At 40.3% G+C, this 18,540-nt stretch overlaps 1 protein-coding gene across 2 annotated transcripts in view; it reads right to left on the bottom strand.

The window, feature by feature from the left end:
- PCDH11X (protocadherin 11 X-linked) overlaps positions 1–18,540 on the bottom strand; it is a 514,220-nt gene that overhangs the window by 246,235 nt on the left and 249,445 nt on the right. For both annotated transcript variants that reach the window (XM_063346006.1, XM_063346007.1), the window contains one exon: positions 18,150–18,221. In XM_063346006.1, the coding sequence (XP_063202076.1) occupies positions 18,150–18,221 (72 nt within the window). The remainder of the gene's footprint in view (positions 1–18,149; positions 18,222–18,540) is intronic.

Raw genomic sequence — 18,540 nt, 5'->3', positions numbered from 1 at the left:
CAAAAAGCATACCCCTTGGTACAAGCTGAAATTCTAATCAGAGTTCCCTCACAACACAGATACCGTAGGTGTGCTGTGCTAGTCATTTCTGTTATTATAAACGACCTTTCAGGAATTGAAAAAATTGTAGCTTGTCAGTTGAGACTTGTAATCGTTATCCATTCACCTAAAGGATTTAACAGGCCTGCTTGTAAAGGGAGAAAAAAATAGATTCCCTTCTCGCTAATCTCAGAAAGACACAAGTGGTCTAAATTAACAATTACCTTAGACAGTGAGGGAGATTTCTAATAACGCTGTATTAAAATGAAAGTTAGTATATTCTGATGGGAATTTAATAACCACAATCAACCGCAGCCTGACCAGAATATGTGCAGCAGTTCAATCGCCAAAGCAACAGCCAGGACTCCTGTCCCCCCCGAAGCACTGCCCCAGTCGTGTCCAGTGAACCCCTCTCTTTGGGTGCCACCTCCATTGCTTACACACTTAGTGGAGGCCATTCAACCATGCGCAGGGTTCAAGGGCACATGAAATAACACAGAAATGTACATACCCGAAAGCAAGTAGAGGCCACGTGATAAATTTAGTATAGAAACAAAAGCTGTTTAATGTCACGTGTAACCCAAGAGGAGTTCCAGTGCCTGGTGTTGTTATTGCAGTCTTAAATGGAAAGTTATTTTAATGTAATCCCTTATGATAACTTCAAATTGCTCCTTAAAATGTAATGAATGAGAAAGATGGTTTAAACTTTCGGATCTTTAACTATGTATTTATACATGTTATCTGTACAACACGCTTGTTAGTGTCTTTGCAAGAAAAGGGAACTTACTAATATTCATACTCTAAAGTACAAGTTACTTTATTAACACTTCAAAATACTTAAAAGCCGTTTGAGATAAGAACCTATATTAGAAATAAACATACAGGAATAATTCATAGTACAAGCAGATAACTATGAGATAAACAGTGAAAAAAGATAATAAGGAATATGATTAATATTAAAGCTGTTGCACTGGCCTAATGGGGAGGGAAAAAACAAAAAAAGAAAAAAGAAAAAAAGAATGTAACCACTGTTAACCACAGACTTGAAACAGGAAATCACCTTGAAAACAAAACAGAGAAACCTAAACCATTTGCAAGTACTTCTGTTCCTAACAATATTACTGAATTATCCAATCTTATCATGCTCGGAGGAGGCCTCAGCCATTAGAAGTTAAGCAGAGCATTCTTTGTTCCCCGCGCTCTCCTGTGTTACTCATGCTGCTGCAAGCCCAGCACTCCTGTCAAAGCAAGTTGAAATCACGCTGTCTACTTAGTCATAAAATCGGAGCTACCTTTCCTTCACACGAAGCACTTCATACTCTACTAAGCATTACAAAAAGTATGAAGCGCTCTAGGAAGAACGGCTGTGTAATAAAAGTATAATTGAAATGGCTCTACTGCTGCCTCATTTCATCACTCACACTGGCCTCTGCTTGTTAAATTTTAAGATCTCTTGGGAAACCAGTGCATAATATAACTACACTCCAGAGTGTCAAAACAACCACTGCTATGATTTATCTCATGCATGACATCAAGGATCTATTTTAAAGTAAAGGTTTTATGAGTAAAACAAGCCCTTAAACTTTCACACTTCCCTTAATTTAAACAACATAAGCTAAAAATTTTGGAGGAACTTAAGGAATTTCTAAACTTCCAGTTGTCTTTGCCTTTCGTGAATGTTTTGAGTCTCCTTATTCTTTTGCGTATCCAAAACTACCACATGCACAGCAGCAGTGCTGTTTCTTCATTTGGCCTTAATTTCCCCATAAAGTTTGCCACAGCCATATGACATTACCTATAGGAAACACAACATAAAATTTATTTTTTCTAGGCTTAATTAGCATTTATACATATAGTTCCTTCCACTGCACAGAGAAGCCTTGACTACTTTGTAGTAATGCCTAGAAGTCAGTAATAGGCCATATAACATACAATATTACATTTTGCTTTCGGTTCCAATAGCTTACTGCAGCTGTGGAAGATTGATCATTTCCAGTATGCTTTTATTCGGAGGCAATTTCTTCTTTGTGTTAGGAAACTGTCGCTAACTCTAAGGCAAGCACCCTGACAGAAAAATATTCAGAAGAATACTAAAATAATGATTTAAGCAAGTACTTTTTCCACCCATCTGCCCTCACCCCATAAAAGCCGACCAAGAGATCAGAACAGGCTTAGAAGCAACCAGAGGCGGTTTCCCTTCAGGATCCTGGACCTGCTAGTTTGTTCAGTACAATCCAGCCACAAGCGTGCATGTGTCAAAAGCTCAGATACTGTATGCGTGATAATACCCCAAGACTGTATCTCTGAGGAAGAACAGCAAGAGGACACAAATTACGAGGGAGATTAAATCATCTTTTTGAAAAATTCACCAACAGTAGGAGTAGACATGTCAGGTTTTTTTTCTTTGTTTTACTGTTTCTTTCTCGGAGATCTATAAAGTGAAAGCTTTAAGTTATGACTACTGTTCATCACTTAGAACCCCTCAGTTTATTCTAGCACTGGCTGGCATAAAAAGAAGAGCATCTCCTAGGCATTGATAAGAGGACAGCAGGCTGTCACAGTTAAATTTGGTTACCGGCTCCCCTTCATTGTTCCAGTGAGTGCTGATCAGTACTCCTCAGGCCCCAGAAAGTGGCAGGATCACCAAATAACAGAGCGAGATCAATGCCTGAGGAAACCAGCAATTGAATCTGAGTGTCTCCACCCTATTAACACACCCTGTCTATTCTCCCTATTTTCTATATAAATTTAAACAATGTCAACCTTATAGTCTAAAACATACTGGGGAAGTAGAAATCAATGGAAGCTTCGTTATTTTAAGAAAGCAATTCTAAAGACTCTGAAATATTGTCTCCTTAAGACTTCAGTTTGCATTTTCATGCAATGTGTAGTGAAGTCTTTGGCTGTAGAAGACAGACAAATGAAGGCGCTGTGTGGACTTTCTATGCAATGTTCCCTATAGAATGAAATGGATCACAGTTCCCTGACATCCACTTTGCATGAACAATATTTCTCATTATTTAAGTAAAAAATTGAGATTTTTATTATTACAGAATCTAAACTCTTTCTGAACCCTGCAGTTCTGTCAGGTAGATAGACTGTAATGATCAAGATCTCAAGGTCCGAAATATAAAGAACCGAATAAAACAGTAATTTCACACTGTGTAACAGTCTCTGAGAATACTGGCCCCTGACATATAATGCCATGAAAGAAAACAACGAACTTTCATTTTTGATTTAAAGAGTGTAAGTTTACTCAAAGGTGCTCTGCTATCCCCCAAAGTTTTAGAACAGTATAACCAGCCTTTACCACTTGTCAACATTTAATAGCCTACACCCCAATGATTGATTTTGTTCAATTGGATTTTTTTTTCTCTCCAACTCATGTATTTAGCTTTTAGCTGCAGCAGGTTGACAACGCATCTATCATAGCTAAACAATCTTATTCAGAAGCATTTATTTTCTGCAGCTATGTTTGTTTGCTCTTCACTACATACACTGTTTTGTATGTTCCCACACACCAAGACAGGTTTAGATTGTGTCCTGTTACAGCACCACATAATCTGATTTGTACCTCCTCTTCATTCTGTATCTCCTTATCATCACGCCTGCCATCCTTGCCTTCTAAGGCACCTTTGGAGAATTTGGAGGATGAAGATCACTGAATAAGAACCAGTATAAGTGGTTTGGTAGTTATTAAAAAATATTTAAAATATTTCTATGCCCACCTCAATTAAAAATATGATCTCTCGAGACACTACTTAAATGGAATGGGAATCTTCCTTTCCAAAAAGGTAGTAGTTATACTTTCCAACAATTTAAATTTTCCCTTACAATAATACTGATGTCTGAGTGCAATTGATATATACTATTTTATATGTACGGTGACAGTCGCATTCCTAGGTTTCCAAAGCAAAGTGATATCAAATTAATGAGAGCAACTTCCGCTAAGTTCTTTCAGCAAAGCACAGCTATAGATAAATCTTATCCAGAAGACCTAAAGTATGCTGCCATGCGGGCAGATGTCATTCAGCAAAATATACAGCATGAGTTACCTTTAATCCCTTAAACTAACATAGATGTCACAGGACTTCACAAAGCCATGAGACTGACTTTTTTTAAGGAAAAAAAAACCCACGTAATAATTCTGGGGTCCCTCCTGGGCTTCATCTATCTCTGAGTCTGGAGAAACATGAGGGAGTTAAAGTCAGCATATAATCAGGGTAGAAGAAAGGGGGGAAAAACCTACTAACAGCAATCTTTCTGCTTCAGTAAAACTGCACTAGGCAATGGTTTTAAGGCGTTTCTTAAAAGTGAAGCCCCACCTCCTCTTTAGGAAGATAATTAGGAACTGTCTTTCATCTCACTGTTGTTCAGTAGTTTGGCGAGGATAGGAGCAATACACAAATTACTTGAGAAACAGCTGAGTGAAATCATGCCTATTTGCAAAAACTAAAACCTGTCCGGGTCTGAGTATTGTTTTGTAAAGTATCATTAATGGATTTGTAGCCCACGGAATAAATATGGCTAGCAAGTAAAGTAATATTGGAGGAATATGTGAGAAGTAACTATTTCATATGTGGGAAATATGTAGACTTCTTCAACAACTGCCCATCTCTCAGCTCTCACAGGTATTTCCCAGCTCCTTCCATCAGCTCTCGGTAGTTCTAACATGCGGATTTTTTCCTTATAAATACTAGTTTATATTCTGAGAGCCAAAAATCAGGTTTTTTCATTCAGGAGAAGTGCTATAAAAAACTTGATAGAAAAGTTGCCCAAAGAGAGTGCAGTTGTCAGGCACGACTGGCTTACTTTACAATGGCTAGCAAGAGAGATTCATTCCTTCTAAAGGGAGAACAGCACTTTTCCATTAAGTGAACTCTTGTATAATACAGCAGCATATCTCTGCTTCTTAGAGTCTACGCAACGCTTGCTATCCATGTTTCCAACTGAGTTGTTTACTTTCTCTCAAATCCTCAACTTGGCAGAGCTTGTGAACAGACTGCCACTCAGCCGAGCAGAGTTCCTCAAATATGAAAGAAAGAAGCAATTCTGAAGGAAGCACATCTGAAAGAAGCAAGATAAAATAGTGATGGCACGATTATTTTTATTTTATCAAGTTGCTGTAAAACTGCCAAGCCCATAAGCCTGTTCTGGAAAAGAAATAAAGCAACCTAGTCCCTCTCACTGCTCCTCTTTAAAAAAAGGTTCAGATGCTTCTGAGTCACAACACTTGTAAATCTTGAAATAGAGAGAATGAAGCAGATCATAAAGCATCATTACTTTTACTTAAACAGAAAAAGATCTGTGTGTTAGACACCTATACGAAAGCAGTTAAAGAAAAAACGATAGGAATTCAAAAGCACCAAGAGCCTTGTTCTCGCTGGGACCTGCCTGCCTTGTCCCGTCACTTCACATGCAGGTTGCTGAACAGGAAAATAAAACCGGCAGATACAAACCATAAGAATCCACTGTGGATAGCAAAGGTTTTATGGATCATGAGAAATGATCCTTTATCTTCAAAAAGAAAATTTGAATGAGAAAAATTGTGACATGCACATGCCAGAGGACCGCTGCAAAGACCAGGTTTTCCTATAAGGAAAAGTGGCAGAGAAGAGCAAGTAAAAACCAATGAAATACATGGAGAAACAACGAACTTTATCATTCATCTTTGATTAAAGAGAATACACACTGCTTTTCAGAAAAGAAAAAACCAAATAACAAAACCACTGAATTTTCAAAAGGCCTTAAGTAATAGCATTCTCAAATCAAAACACAAAAGCCAGTTTTAGACAACAGTTTCTTCATTTTCTTCCACAAAATGATGACAGCTAAAATCATACGTAACACTTCCATACCTTGACTTGTTTTGTAAAAAGTTAGCAGCCAGGTGTACTCAATGCATTTCTGTCAGTACGCCTGTGCCAATGAGAACAACCCCTTGGCCTGTGGGAGGCCTGGTGAGGCAACAACAAATGGGTGAAGTGAGAGGGAGCAAAATATATAAATAGGCTGAATCCACATGACAAGCGTTCTGTACTGCGTGTTGGTCCTTCGGTACTGGCCATTACCCTGACGAAAAGCCATCACACACCCCTAACTGTCAGGCCTACAGGCGCCCCTCATGCTCCCCACCCTCTGCCCAGTCAGCCCCGGTGTCCTCCCCAGTAACACCAGGGACCGGATGCTCACAGTCCACAACTGGGTTGCACAAAAATACCTGGAAAACTGCCCAAGATCCTCTAGCAAACACATCTTCTGTATTAAATGTACAGAATGAAGATGATATTTTATCATGTTGTCTGAACCACAGACCCAAGAACTACAGCAATTTGGAGTGTAAAAATGTAAGTATAGAATATTACCAGATAAACAACCCAGTACTAAAAACATCCCCATATTGTAAATACTTAGGGAATTAGTTAGATTATGATGGTACTGCCCTGAACACCTTGAACTGTAAAAATGAGCACCTAGAACTAATCTTGGCCATTGCCATAACTGATTGTGGGCACCTTGGGAGTGGAAGTTTCCACAAGTGGCGGCAACTTGACTACTTAACGTGAATCTTTCCCAGGAGTGAAGAGGAATTTAGAGTAAAATCCTGAGGGAGAACAGTAGCAGAAAGAGAGGGCATGACAAATAAAACATAAACTGCAATTTCTCCCTTGGTTCATAGTTTACACCATCCATATTGCACCCATATAGTGAGATTCATCGCATTACAAAGCACTGTGCTACTGGTGTAAATTTATGGATTTAAAAACAAAGCAGTAGAATATGCATCTTTTCCAGGATGATGAATTCTACTACAAACACTGTTTGCAACATTAATTCCTTTCTGGGGCTGAGCTACTTCTAGTGTCTGTTAAGAGTTAGAAAAACCAGCATAATACACAACCATTATTTTTAATATCCTTGTGTGATATTTGGGAAAGCATAGAGGCATATCAAAACAAAGTAAAAATGTAAAGTTTTGGCCATCATTTTCCAAACTACAGTCTTGGTTTGCAGCACCAATGTCTACTATCTCGAACCTGGCATTCTTTCTAACGGCATTTTCCCTAGTTTAACTTCATAAACAAACAAATCAATTAGAACCAGTTTGTAAAATCTGTATTCATAACAGCACGGAATAATGTTGTAGGAGCCTGACAAATGAAGAATTTCTTATATAGGAAGAATGATATACACCAAAAAACTACCTTCCATCATCAAATGAGTTAGTTGCTAAGCAAAAATTTTTTAATTTCTAAGAGAAGACAAATACTGTATTATACAAATCAATTTTAAGCATCTTCAGAGTTAGCACATACGCTATGTTGCTCATCTTCGTCCTTCCGTTACAAGCACGCTGGATACACCACGTCAGTGGCAATTGATTCCAGGCCACCATCTTTTTGAGACCCCCTGTAATTTGTCTCCAACTGTTACAAAACTTTGTGCTGCTGGAAGATGACAGAGGCAGGCTTGGTCAGATGGACAGAAACGGCTTGGAATCATATGGCCTGAACACAAGTAACTGCTTCTGCGTTGCAGGAACACGAGATGAGAGAACATGCAACACACAAAGAAGAGATGTGGAAGAAGGTTTTTTTTCGTTGAACTAATTATGAGAGGACATACTTGCTTCCCTACACATTGCACAGACAGTTGGACATAGATGAGGGGGCACATGCAAGGGAGCCATGTGGCCAGGCTGGACTGTGGCACTCCCAGCTCAGCATCACAATCTGCAATCAAACGCTATCAGAATAGGCAAAACCTCCATGATGCCTTTATTTTACCCCTTCCCTATTTTGCAGTCCCTTTTAGATTAAGATAACCAATAAAACCTTAACAAGAAGCACTCTGCAGCTTTGCTTGCTGGGAGCCCATGAGGCATAGCCCGAGGAAGATGTCACGTCCCACCCAAGGCCAGCGCTGCCCCGGGGAAGGAGCCCACCTCGGGCACCCAGGTGGCACTGCAGCACCCACCCACTCCCAGCAGGCACCCACTCCTTGCACCAATTAATACACACACTGTAAATGCTGAATATAATGTGGTAACCTTCCTTTATATGCCTCATTATTTACTGGACTCTTTCTCAAAGGCAGATGGAGAGAATAGTGGTGTTAATCTCATTTGGGCTTTGAATGGATACATAACATCCATTACTGTATAGCCTTTGGGGCACCAAGTTGGAGCGTATCTGCTTTATATGCAATAATTTGCAGCCAAAAAATTATTCAGTCCATAAAATAACCTTCAAGAAAAACAACTGATTTCGTAGCTGAGAAATTGGCTGAGAGGGTAAGTGACCTGGCAACAACAACCCAGAGCCACAGTTGCCACTACGGATACACAACAATAATCATATAACTTAATGGACTGGTGAAATACCTCATTTCAGTTAACTAAATTAAGTCAAAAGAAACTATTTTCAACACCGAAGATACATGAACTATGGTTTGATCAGTGTGCACTAGGGGCCCTAATGGCATTTGTGAATAATTTGTCCCTTTTACCTGAAAGCTAATACCGAGTTTCAGTCTTCTTCCATCATGATCAATAGTAAAACATTCTGCGCTACAGAATCATGGCCAGTGTGGACAATCTCCAGGTGAAGAGCTCACACCACGCATCTAGTGCCTACTACTAGTATTTCCTGTGACAAGAACTTCATGGCAGTGCCTGTGCTTCCTGTCCAGGAAAACAAAATTTGCGTGGCTAATTCATCAGGAGGGAAGGCATTAAACACTGTAAATGTTCTTATTAAACATTGGATAAGTTTATAGCAACCAACTAACAACAAAAAAAAAAAAAGAAAAAAGAAAACAAACACGAACCAAACATACCACCACCACCAAACAAAAACACCACCACCAAGAAAAAGTGGTTAAAAGTTCCCTAAAAGCACAGTGTGGGAAGGAAAAACCTCAAGAGATTATCAGGCAATTGAAAGCCCAACACTTCCAAAAACTTTCCCTCACACACCCGCTTTTCCTGCAAAGGTCCATGCTGAAGCTGATACCATTTTTAAGGTTTAGACACATCACCACAAAGCTTTTATTATGCTCACGCTTCCCAAAAGGCTTTCAACTGCTCCTTTTATTCTGAGATGCATAAACGGACGTGCCGGCTGCAGCAGTGAAGAGGATGGATCCATTCCCACGCACAGCTCCTGTCCCCTCTGCGAGGGACAGCCAGCTGGACACTGGAAACATGGACACCTCAATGAATCACGCCTCGTTTATGTTTTCTTTTTTGAGATTTATGCACAAAGACACAGCTAAGAGCAAGTAAGTTACAGTCCAATGCAGCTTAATGATTTTGTTACTCCATGCTTTCTCCTAAATAACGGGACGTCTCCGCTTTCTCGCCGAACGGGGGTGACAGCAGAAGAAATACCGTGGGGAGGAAAGCAGCTCTGAGCATCCTCATGTATAACTAAGCACTTCAAAGATCTCATCTACATTTTCCGAAAGCAGGTCCCTGGTGATTTACTTAGACACTGACAGGGCTTTCCACATCTCACAAGATGAAGGAGTAGCTGTCTACCTGCCCTTTTTAAACAATGTCATCGGGTATTTCACTACTGAGCACCCTATCTCCTCCAACTCGGCGTATGGCCGTGGAGAATAAATCAAGCACCTGCGCTGAGGTGTACAGCTCCCTCCCATAGCTCCAGTACGATGCACGCTGACAAGATGCTTTCCGGGGTTACCCGTTTTCATCTGCACTGGGCTGAATTTCCAGGTGATGCTCTACAGTGGAGCTCCCTGCTCCTGCTACGAACTCTTTCCTCGTTTATACCGCTGTTCAAGTCTGAAATAACAGCTCCCACACATCGGGAAGCAAGAGGAAGGAAAAGATTTAACAATGTGAGCCAAGGAAATTAGGCAGACGACATCGCTGTCACGGTGAACGAAAAAGGAAGAGATGTTCTTCGGTCTCAGTGAATAAGAAAAGGTTTAAATATTTCAAGGTAGTAAGGGTCTGAAACCTTCACTATCCCCCAATTTTCCACTCAGCAGCTTTTGACATTTGGATTCTGCAAATACATAGAACAATCTGACAGAGACGACCAAGCAAGTGCTTGTCCTCAGAGATACAACCCCAAAGCGACTGGCTTTCTGCTTCTATACAGCTAAACGCCTGAAAATACACTGAGTAAACTGTATGGAAACTGTCTGTAGACTTCTCATTTATTTTAATTAACTTATAAGAGAACTGTAGCTTAGCTCAAATTGAGAGTTTTTAATCACAGAATCATGAGCTGGTCTGGAAAAAAAAAGACAGACAAACTTAAATGAAAGGGGGATTTTTCTACCTTTGTAATGGTCTCCGCTGCTGAAATCAATAGAAAATTCAGTGCTCACAACTCTGATATCCTGCTTTTTTGCCTTATTTTCTCTGAGTGACTTTTCAGCTACATCAGATACTAACTTCCAATGCTCATAAGCTATGGCAAAACTAGATCTTAAAAAAAAAAATAAAAAATACGTGTGGGTATATATATATTCTCATGGAAAAACTGGCGGCTCATGGCCTGGATGAGCATACCATCTGCTGGATCAAGCACTGGCTGGATGGGTGGTCCCAAAGAGAGGTGGTCAATGGAGTTAAATCCAGCTGGCAGCCACAAGTGGTGTCCCTCAGGGCTCAGTGTTGGGACCATTTCTGTTTAACATCTTTATTGATGACCTTGATAAGGACATAGAGTGTATCATCAGCAAGTTTGCAGATGACAGGAAGCTAAGCGGGACTGTTGACCTGCATGAGGATAGGGAGGCTCTACAGAGAGACTTGGATAGATTGGACCAATGGGCCAATGCTAATGGAATGTGCTTCAACAAGGCCAAGCGCTGGGTCCTGCACTTGGGCCACAACAACCCCATGCATCGCTACAGGCTTGGGGAAGTGTGGCTGGAGAGCTGCCCGGCAGAAAAGGACCTGGGGGTTCTAACTGACAAGCGGCTGAACATGAGCCAGCAGCGTGCCCAGGTGGCCAAGAGGGCCAATGGCATCCTGGCTTGTGTTAGAAATAGTGTGACCAGCAGAAGTAGGGAGGTGATTGTCCCCCTGTACTCAGCACTGGTGAGGCCACACCTTGAGTATTGTGTCCAGTTCTGGGCACCTCAACATGAGAGAGATATCGAGGTGCTGGAGCGAGTGCAGAGGAGGGCAACGAAGCTGGTGAAGGGCCTGGAGAATAAATCTCATGAGGAGCGATTGAAGGAGCTGGGACTGTTTAGTTTGAGGAAGAGGAGGCTGAGGGGAGACCTCATCACTCTCTACAACTACTTGAAAGGACACTGTAGAGAGGTTGGTGCTGGTCTCTTCTCACAGGTAATGAGCGACAGAACAAGAGGGAATGGGTTCAAGCTGCAGCAGGGTAGGTTTAGGCTGGACATTAGGAAAAAAATCTTCACAGAGAGAGTGGTCAGACACTGGAATAGGCTGCCCAGGGAGGTGGTGGAGTCACCATCCCTGAATGTGTTTAAGGCTCATTAAGATGTGGTGTTAAGGGATATGGTGTAAGGGAGAACTTTGTAGAGTGGAGTTGATGGTTGGACTCGATGATCCCAAGGGTCTTTTCCAACCTAAATGATTCTATGATTTTATATATATATATTTTTTTAAAGCCTGTCACATGTGCACGTACCAAAATCTTACTAGATTAATAGAAATAGAGATAACCTGGCCAAAAGGAATAACTAAGGAACCCTGCTCCACTGCAGAATAAGTCTTTATTTAGATTATAATTCAGTTTTTTATTTGCAAACATATCTTTTTTAAACTTCACTTTTTAAATTTACAGTTGAATACTCCCAGTAGCCTAATACAGCCACAAAATATGCTGATATTCTGGTTTCTATGTGGCATGTCGGTATTCTTCTATTCTGTATTAAATGGAAAAATCAGGGAAAACAATCACTAGACAGGAAATGGTTAATGCCTACTTCCATATAATAAATTGCCTTTCCATTAAGTTACCTTCCAGAACTGTATCCTGATTTCTGGATACATTATTTGTACAGAATCTCAGGAATACCTTACAGATTATAACCCAGAAACACAGCTAAAATGAATAGTGGGGCTATCTGTGAGAAGCCAGGTTTGTACCTTTTGGCAGCCAGGTACTGCACTAGCTGCTGCTGAAAAGATTAAACGTTTATGAGGGTATCCACTATAGTTATTTTCAAAGTGTAAAAATTAGTGTGTTTTTCTCTTAAGTTTCTCAATAAAATACTATTGCATTCCTGCTGGTACTCAAATTAGACTAAAACAACTGTCTGCTCCCAGTTAGCTTCTAGCTTGTGAGGCCTCCATTTTAAGAGACAAAAAAAAAAAATCAAGTTGTAAGATTGGAGTGTACAAAAACAGTTCAGATATTTATGTAGGCAATTCTAATTGCATCTAGAATCCCCACACCACCTACTCTGATCTGGATTATTTTATTATTATTATTATTCTAAACTTATTAAGTCTTTTGTGCTAGAATTTGGGATTACAACTGAAGTTCCATTAAATAAGAAATATACTTGAGGCATATGTAAATTTATTAAGGCACCAAATAACATGGGAATATTTTGAGCACACAGATTCTAAATACAACCAGGGTATAACTAGACTGTGTAAGTCTGTTCAGGTGAGCGGTTTGTATCTAAGCTGAAGACACCAAGTTAGAAAAATAAAGCTTCAGTTTCATTCTGACTTTCCCTGATTTTGAATCCTAAAGGCTGAAACTGTGAGCTAAGTAAACAGAGCACGCCAGGACTTCATGAAAAATAATTCAGTTCCCATGAACTGTGGGAACAAAATATGCACAGAATTCTTATTAGTTGCTTCTCTTCAAATATTTAACCATGGTTGTCATTATTTCTTCCTAGCGTAAAACACACTGCTTATAATTTAAAAAAGAAAACTACTTTACTTTTGACACTTTGTAAAAGCAAGATAAAAACAAAAGCCACACTGCAATGTATCTCACTGGTCAGTAAAACTGGGGTCTAAACTAAGTAGCTAAACCCGTAGGTATTGTAAGTGCAGCAGCAACCAGGGTCAGATTGTATTTATGAGTGGCTGCTCTTCAGCTGCGTGCAGCTCCATCCCTCCCTGGCGCAGCAGGCAAGGAGACCAGGGCGAATTGCCAGCTCACCTGAGAGGACACCTCCCTCAGAGGGTGCTTGGAGACTTGTCTCTCCACAAGTCTCTTTCTTGCATACTGAAGGGGAAAGTGTGGCTGCAGATTAGGGTACCAAAGTGATGAAAAGAACAAAAAGTAATACACATGGTTCTGCCTGCAGTTGCTGGGCATTTAGAGGGAACAAGAATTACATGACTTGATTTACTTTACAAAAACTGATTAGTAAAACCCCCTGTGGATTTCTTAACTATACTGTGGAGGATATAAGATTAGTGTAGCAATTCCCATCATCAAACGTATTTACTGTTAAAATATTGGATTAGTGATGTTGTTATCCACTGTTCCAAGATTATAAAGTGATTCTTTAAAATTGAGCAGAAAAATACTGCACTCTATCATTTGTAATTAGATTTCAGCCTGAGTGTTTTTGCCTTTCCACAAAAAGTAATTCTGCTTCCAAAAACAATAAAAAAAGAGAAAAGGACTGTGCTCTGCACACAAACAAAGAGAAAGCAAAACTATACATGCAAAAGAGGAAACAAATTATTTTTCTCTTCTGCTTTTGAGAGACAAATGGGGGCACTCAGCCTGTATCTTGCTGCTCATCGCTGTGGCAGTGCACCGCCGTCACACCAGGAGGTAATACAGCCATGTCAGTGTGAGATGGTGTTTATTTGTAAGACACACGTGGATGTGCACTACCTGAGCCTGGCAATTCTCTGTCCTTGGATATTTAACCCTCACAGAGAGCTTTGCGGAGAGCTATAAACCTTCAGGGTCACCATTGTCTGGGTTTCCAGTGACAATGCGGACTGTGCAGGAGGAAGAGCACAAGGAAAGGGGATAAATTAATGTGTTCATTAAAATAATTATGCTACTTTTGGGCCAGGAAAATTAATGCAACTGTACCTGGGCTTTTTAGTCATTATCTTAAGTGAGTGAGAGCACATGGAGCTATTACAATTAATAAACAAATAAAAGCTACAGCACTAATAACACCACCTCACATCTTACCCTGTCGAACACCTCTAGGAGTCACTTATATTGCAGTATTTCAGATAGGTATAGAATAGATAGTGACGTAAGAGTCACAAAAAACAAATAAAGTTTTACATCAGAAATACTCTGCAATTGAAGACTGGGATTTTTGCTGTATCTGCCATGCTATTTGACCTCGTTATTTGCCACTACTGCAGTTTTAAGCTATATAACTTTAATCATTGTTCTTTTCCTTAGCTTGGTAAAACCTTATTCTCTCTTTCTAGATTTTTCCTCCTAGTATTTTGGAAGAATAAAGCAATTTCTTTCTGAATCAGAATCATCATGATCAATATTATTTCATGCCGTTACCACACAAAATTCAGATTTTAAAATAGTGTCAGCAACTTAAAAAATTTAAGCAATCACAGTTTAGTTTGATTTTAAATTATCCTGGTTTTAACTGACCATAACAATAGAGGCTATAAATACGTAATCTTAACTGCAGTAGCTTTGAACAGCCTTGACAGGGTTTATCAGCTAAATGTTTAATCAGGCAAAGCAGCAAAAAACATAACCATAGGAATACGTGGTATTTGGCATTTAAATAAAACTTGTAAACCAATGACAAGTCTGTTTGGGCAGCTACTACCGCACATGTTCCTTATCTGCAAAGGTCTTGTCCTGAATTTATCGGAATAAGTCTCTCATACTTTATTTTCCAGGCAGTAACATCAGTTACCATTCACTGAGTTCACAGAAAAAGATATAGAAAACTGCAAGTTAAAAGGCACGGCCATGAAAAAGAATTCCCATGTTGTCAATGTCATATTGCTCTAGGAACTTATTAAATCACAGCCAAAAAACCCAAAAAATAAAATCATAATGCCAAGAACAAAACCCCACCACAGAGTAAGAAATGAGCCTGACAAAGCACTACAGTTCTTCATTTTTTGTCTAATTGAACAGTTCAGTTTCAAAATTTTCAGCTACCTGGCTGCTTCTAAGACAAAACCTTGAACAAATTAGGCAAATGAGAGCTAGGACAGCACAGGTGACATAGAGCCTTCTCTCCCTCTGCACAAAAAGCACCGTTTGTTGTTTCCCCAGACAATAACCTCCGTGTGGAACTGCGTGGCCGCTAATAGGTACCAGCTGCTCACCTCGCGACAGCCAGGCCAGATGTGGGCTTCTCTGCTCCCGTGCCCACCTGGCCCTGCACGCTGGAACTCTGCTCTCAGCTCTGCCATTCACCTTCTCCGTTGGTAAAACACATCCCACAGTGGCTCTCAACACTCAATGGCAGTAAGTAGCCCCCAAAATTTAATGATTTTCTATTGTTATTATTGAGTAGACAAAAGTAGTGAGTCTCTCCCTTTGGGCAGGGAGGGGAACAACTCAAAAAACTTTCATGTAAACAACACCTTGGAAATAGGAGCTGGCTTTACTCGTGGTTCATTCTAGCAGCTTTTAAATATATTCCTCCTCCTTTTAGAGTTGGGAACCATTTGCTTTATGAGCACCATTTGGATCATTTGCCTGTTGCTCATAAAATAGACAAAGCTTTTATCCATGCCATGAATTTTTACTCACTTTATACAAAATATCTAAGGAGGGATTTGGAGGGGCCAGAATTACATCCATGAAAGAATTAACAACTAATTTAATTTTCTGCTACAATAATGGTTCCAGTAGTTTTTGGTTTTTTTTTTATTTTGTTGATTACATTTCTTCTCTCCACAAAATAAAAAAAAAACAAAAACATATTGGTGTTAGTTTTTTTAAAAGCAGGGTTGTTTTTTTTTTCCAAAAATGAATAGAATGACAAAAACGTTTCATACATTGTAATCCATGTAGTTAATAAAGCAGTCGCGAACGTAGCTTTCAGAAGCAATCAAGATGACACGGTGATGGTCTGTATACTCAGGAAGAGCCACTGATTCTCCTCAGCACTGGGGCAGTCCAACAGAATGTTTGTTTGACAACACTGCTGGCAGCAGCCACACAAACCACCTCTTGCAAAAGCTCACCTCTGTCACCCACGTTCACACACCAGATCCCCTCTACACAACAATCACAGCACCAAGCTGCTTTGGCCCCTCCTCTCACAACTCAGAAGCCACAATTCTCTCTTCCGTGCCAAGAAACCGAAGCCCAGCCCTAACTCCAAGCCCTCGTCCTGCCTGCCCTGCCACACATGCTGTAGGCAAGGCAACACGAGCCTGTCAGCCCTCCCTTAATGATTCATTAGCTGTTTAGCAGTAACAAAACACTTTCCTCAGCAGTTTTGTTCCTCCACACGAGGAGTTACTGTCTATTAGTAACTATGGACCATAACAAGCTCCTGTGGTCCTGCACATAAACATTATTGATTGCAGACACAGATCAATGCACGCTTAACCGTTGGGATGAGCAGCTGCCTGGAGAGAGGCGTGTGGAGGTCTGGCTGTGCCGGAGCTGGAAACAGTCAGGGCACACGCTATACCCTGGAGCCCGTTCTCTAGGAACGAGAGAAGGTCCTGTGTCTTGGAGTGTAACAGTTGAGGGGTTTCCCTACCATACCAGGCTTACATGTTTACACATATCTGTCTGTATACAGAAATGCCACATATCTGTGACTACAGTGAAGAATTTACCATTTAAGAGCTACTATATTTTAATCAGCTGTATAGATTGTACCGTGAAAGCCAGCACAGTTAGCACTGCAACTAATTAAAAAAAAAAAAAAACATACTCAAACATGAACAAAGGTAGCAGTAACAGAGATGTGAGGGTTTTTTCATTTCTACTTCTAAATTCTCAGGTTGTGTTTGCCACATGCTCTTGGAGTAAACATGCTAGCACAAGCCTAAGTTCTAGGATTTCATATATGTAGTTTGTAAAACTAGAGTAAACAGGAGAACATTTGTTTGGGCAGAGTGCTTACAGCCCGAAAATAGGAAGCAGAGCCTACTTAGACTACAGTCGCACTGTAATTATGGATCAGGGGTCGCTACCTCTGCCTGGTTCTCTCAATCTTTGCCAGCAAACTCTTGGCTTGGGCATTGAAGCTATAGATTCACTGCTGCCTTTAGCCACAGGTGAACCCTGCAAAGCAGAGGTAGGTGATTCTGTCAGGTAGAGGCACTGTGCCATATGAATTACAGATGTGGCAGCTGCTAAAGGAAAAGTGCCCCCTCATCCATAAAAAGCAGCAGCTACCTCCTGGGAATTTGCAGAAACAGCCCCATTCTCCAGGCTGGTCTTCTCAGCTCCCTACTTCATCTCCATCGTGCTACAGGGCATTCTCTCTTACAGCCCTAGTCTTTGTCCCTGGAACAGCAACAGCCAGTTTCACGTACACTATGAACTGGCTCTTCCCTTCCTTCCCATCACCTCCGAAGCCACATATTGCAATGTGCAGTACAGTACACTGATACACAGGGAATATATAGCAAAAATAACTCTGAATTCCTGCATGAAAGAAATTTATAACAACAGATTTACTCGAGAAAGTACACAACTGCAAGGCCAAAGCATCCAAAACATTTTGTGTTAAGGAAGGTAAGTGTTGCATAGTAATCTCCCCATTTCTTTCTCTCTTTTTGCACGATTAAGTGTTGTTTCATTTTTTGCTAAATCCTTATGACATAAAAGGTTGATCTTGCAAACCCTCCTTTCAAAATAACAAACTTCCACAAACTTCATTTCTACACCAAGAGACACTCACAGCTTATTGACCCATCATTCAGAAAGCAGTTTTGTGAAGTTCTGCAAAGTTTTTTAAGCACATAAGGAGCACAAACTGAAGGCCAGATAATCCTGGCATTTCTCCCTTAGAAAAAAGCTGAGACTACCAATGGTTTGGGCGGCCAAACACAAATCATTTTGACATACAGTGCCAAAAAGCACAGAGCTACCTATTGCAGCTTTTCTTTAGAGCCCCAGATGAATTCTATTAAGGCTTCTAGAAACGACCATTAAAGAAAACACATTATCAGAAAAGTTGTTCCAGCCTACCTGTGGCTGAGTCCAAGGCTCCAAGGTTGTCTCTTTCAAAGGAGTTTGTGGCCTTCCCATTTCTTTTGTGTGCTGTTAAGAGAGAAAAGCATGCATCAGTTATATATTCAACCACTCTACCAGCATTCAGCATTAATTTCCCTTGAGGGAATAAAACAGTCAGGTACAAAATTCATACAAAATAATGGTAATGTATCACGACTGCATGCATTTGGAGTAGACTGTAGGTCTGATATTTTTGCAGCGAAGTAACTTATTTTTTATAGAGTTGTTTTAACTTCCAAGGTGTGGGGGTACACACCTTCATCTGTGTATACAGATGAAAACTTCAGACAAAAATATGAAATGATTTGCCAACAGGATATGGTTCGGTGGCAGAATTTCAGAGACA

Source organism: Chroicocephalus ridibundus, chromosome 9, assembly GCF_963924245.1.
Source record: "Chroicocephalus ridibundus chromosome 9, bChrRid1.1, whole genome shotgun sequence".
NCBI classification, from domain to species: Eukaryota; Metazoa; Chordata; class Aves; order Charadriiformes; family Laridae; genus Chroicocephalus; species Chroicocephalus ridibundus.
Note: the sequence above shows the minus strand (reverse complement) of the source record. Positions and strands in the feature narration are given on the sequence as shown.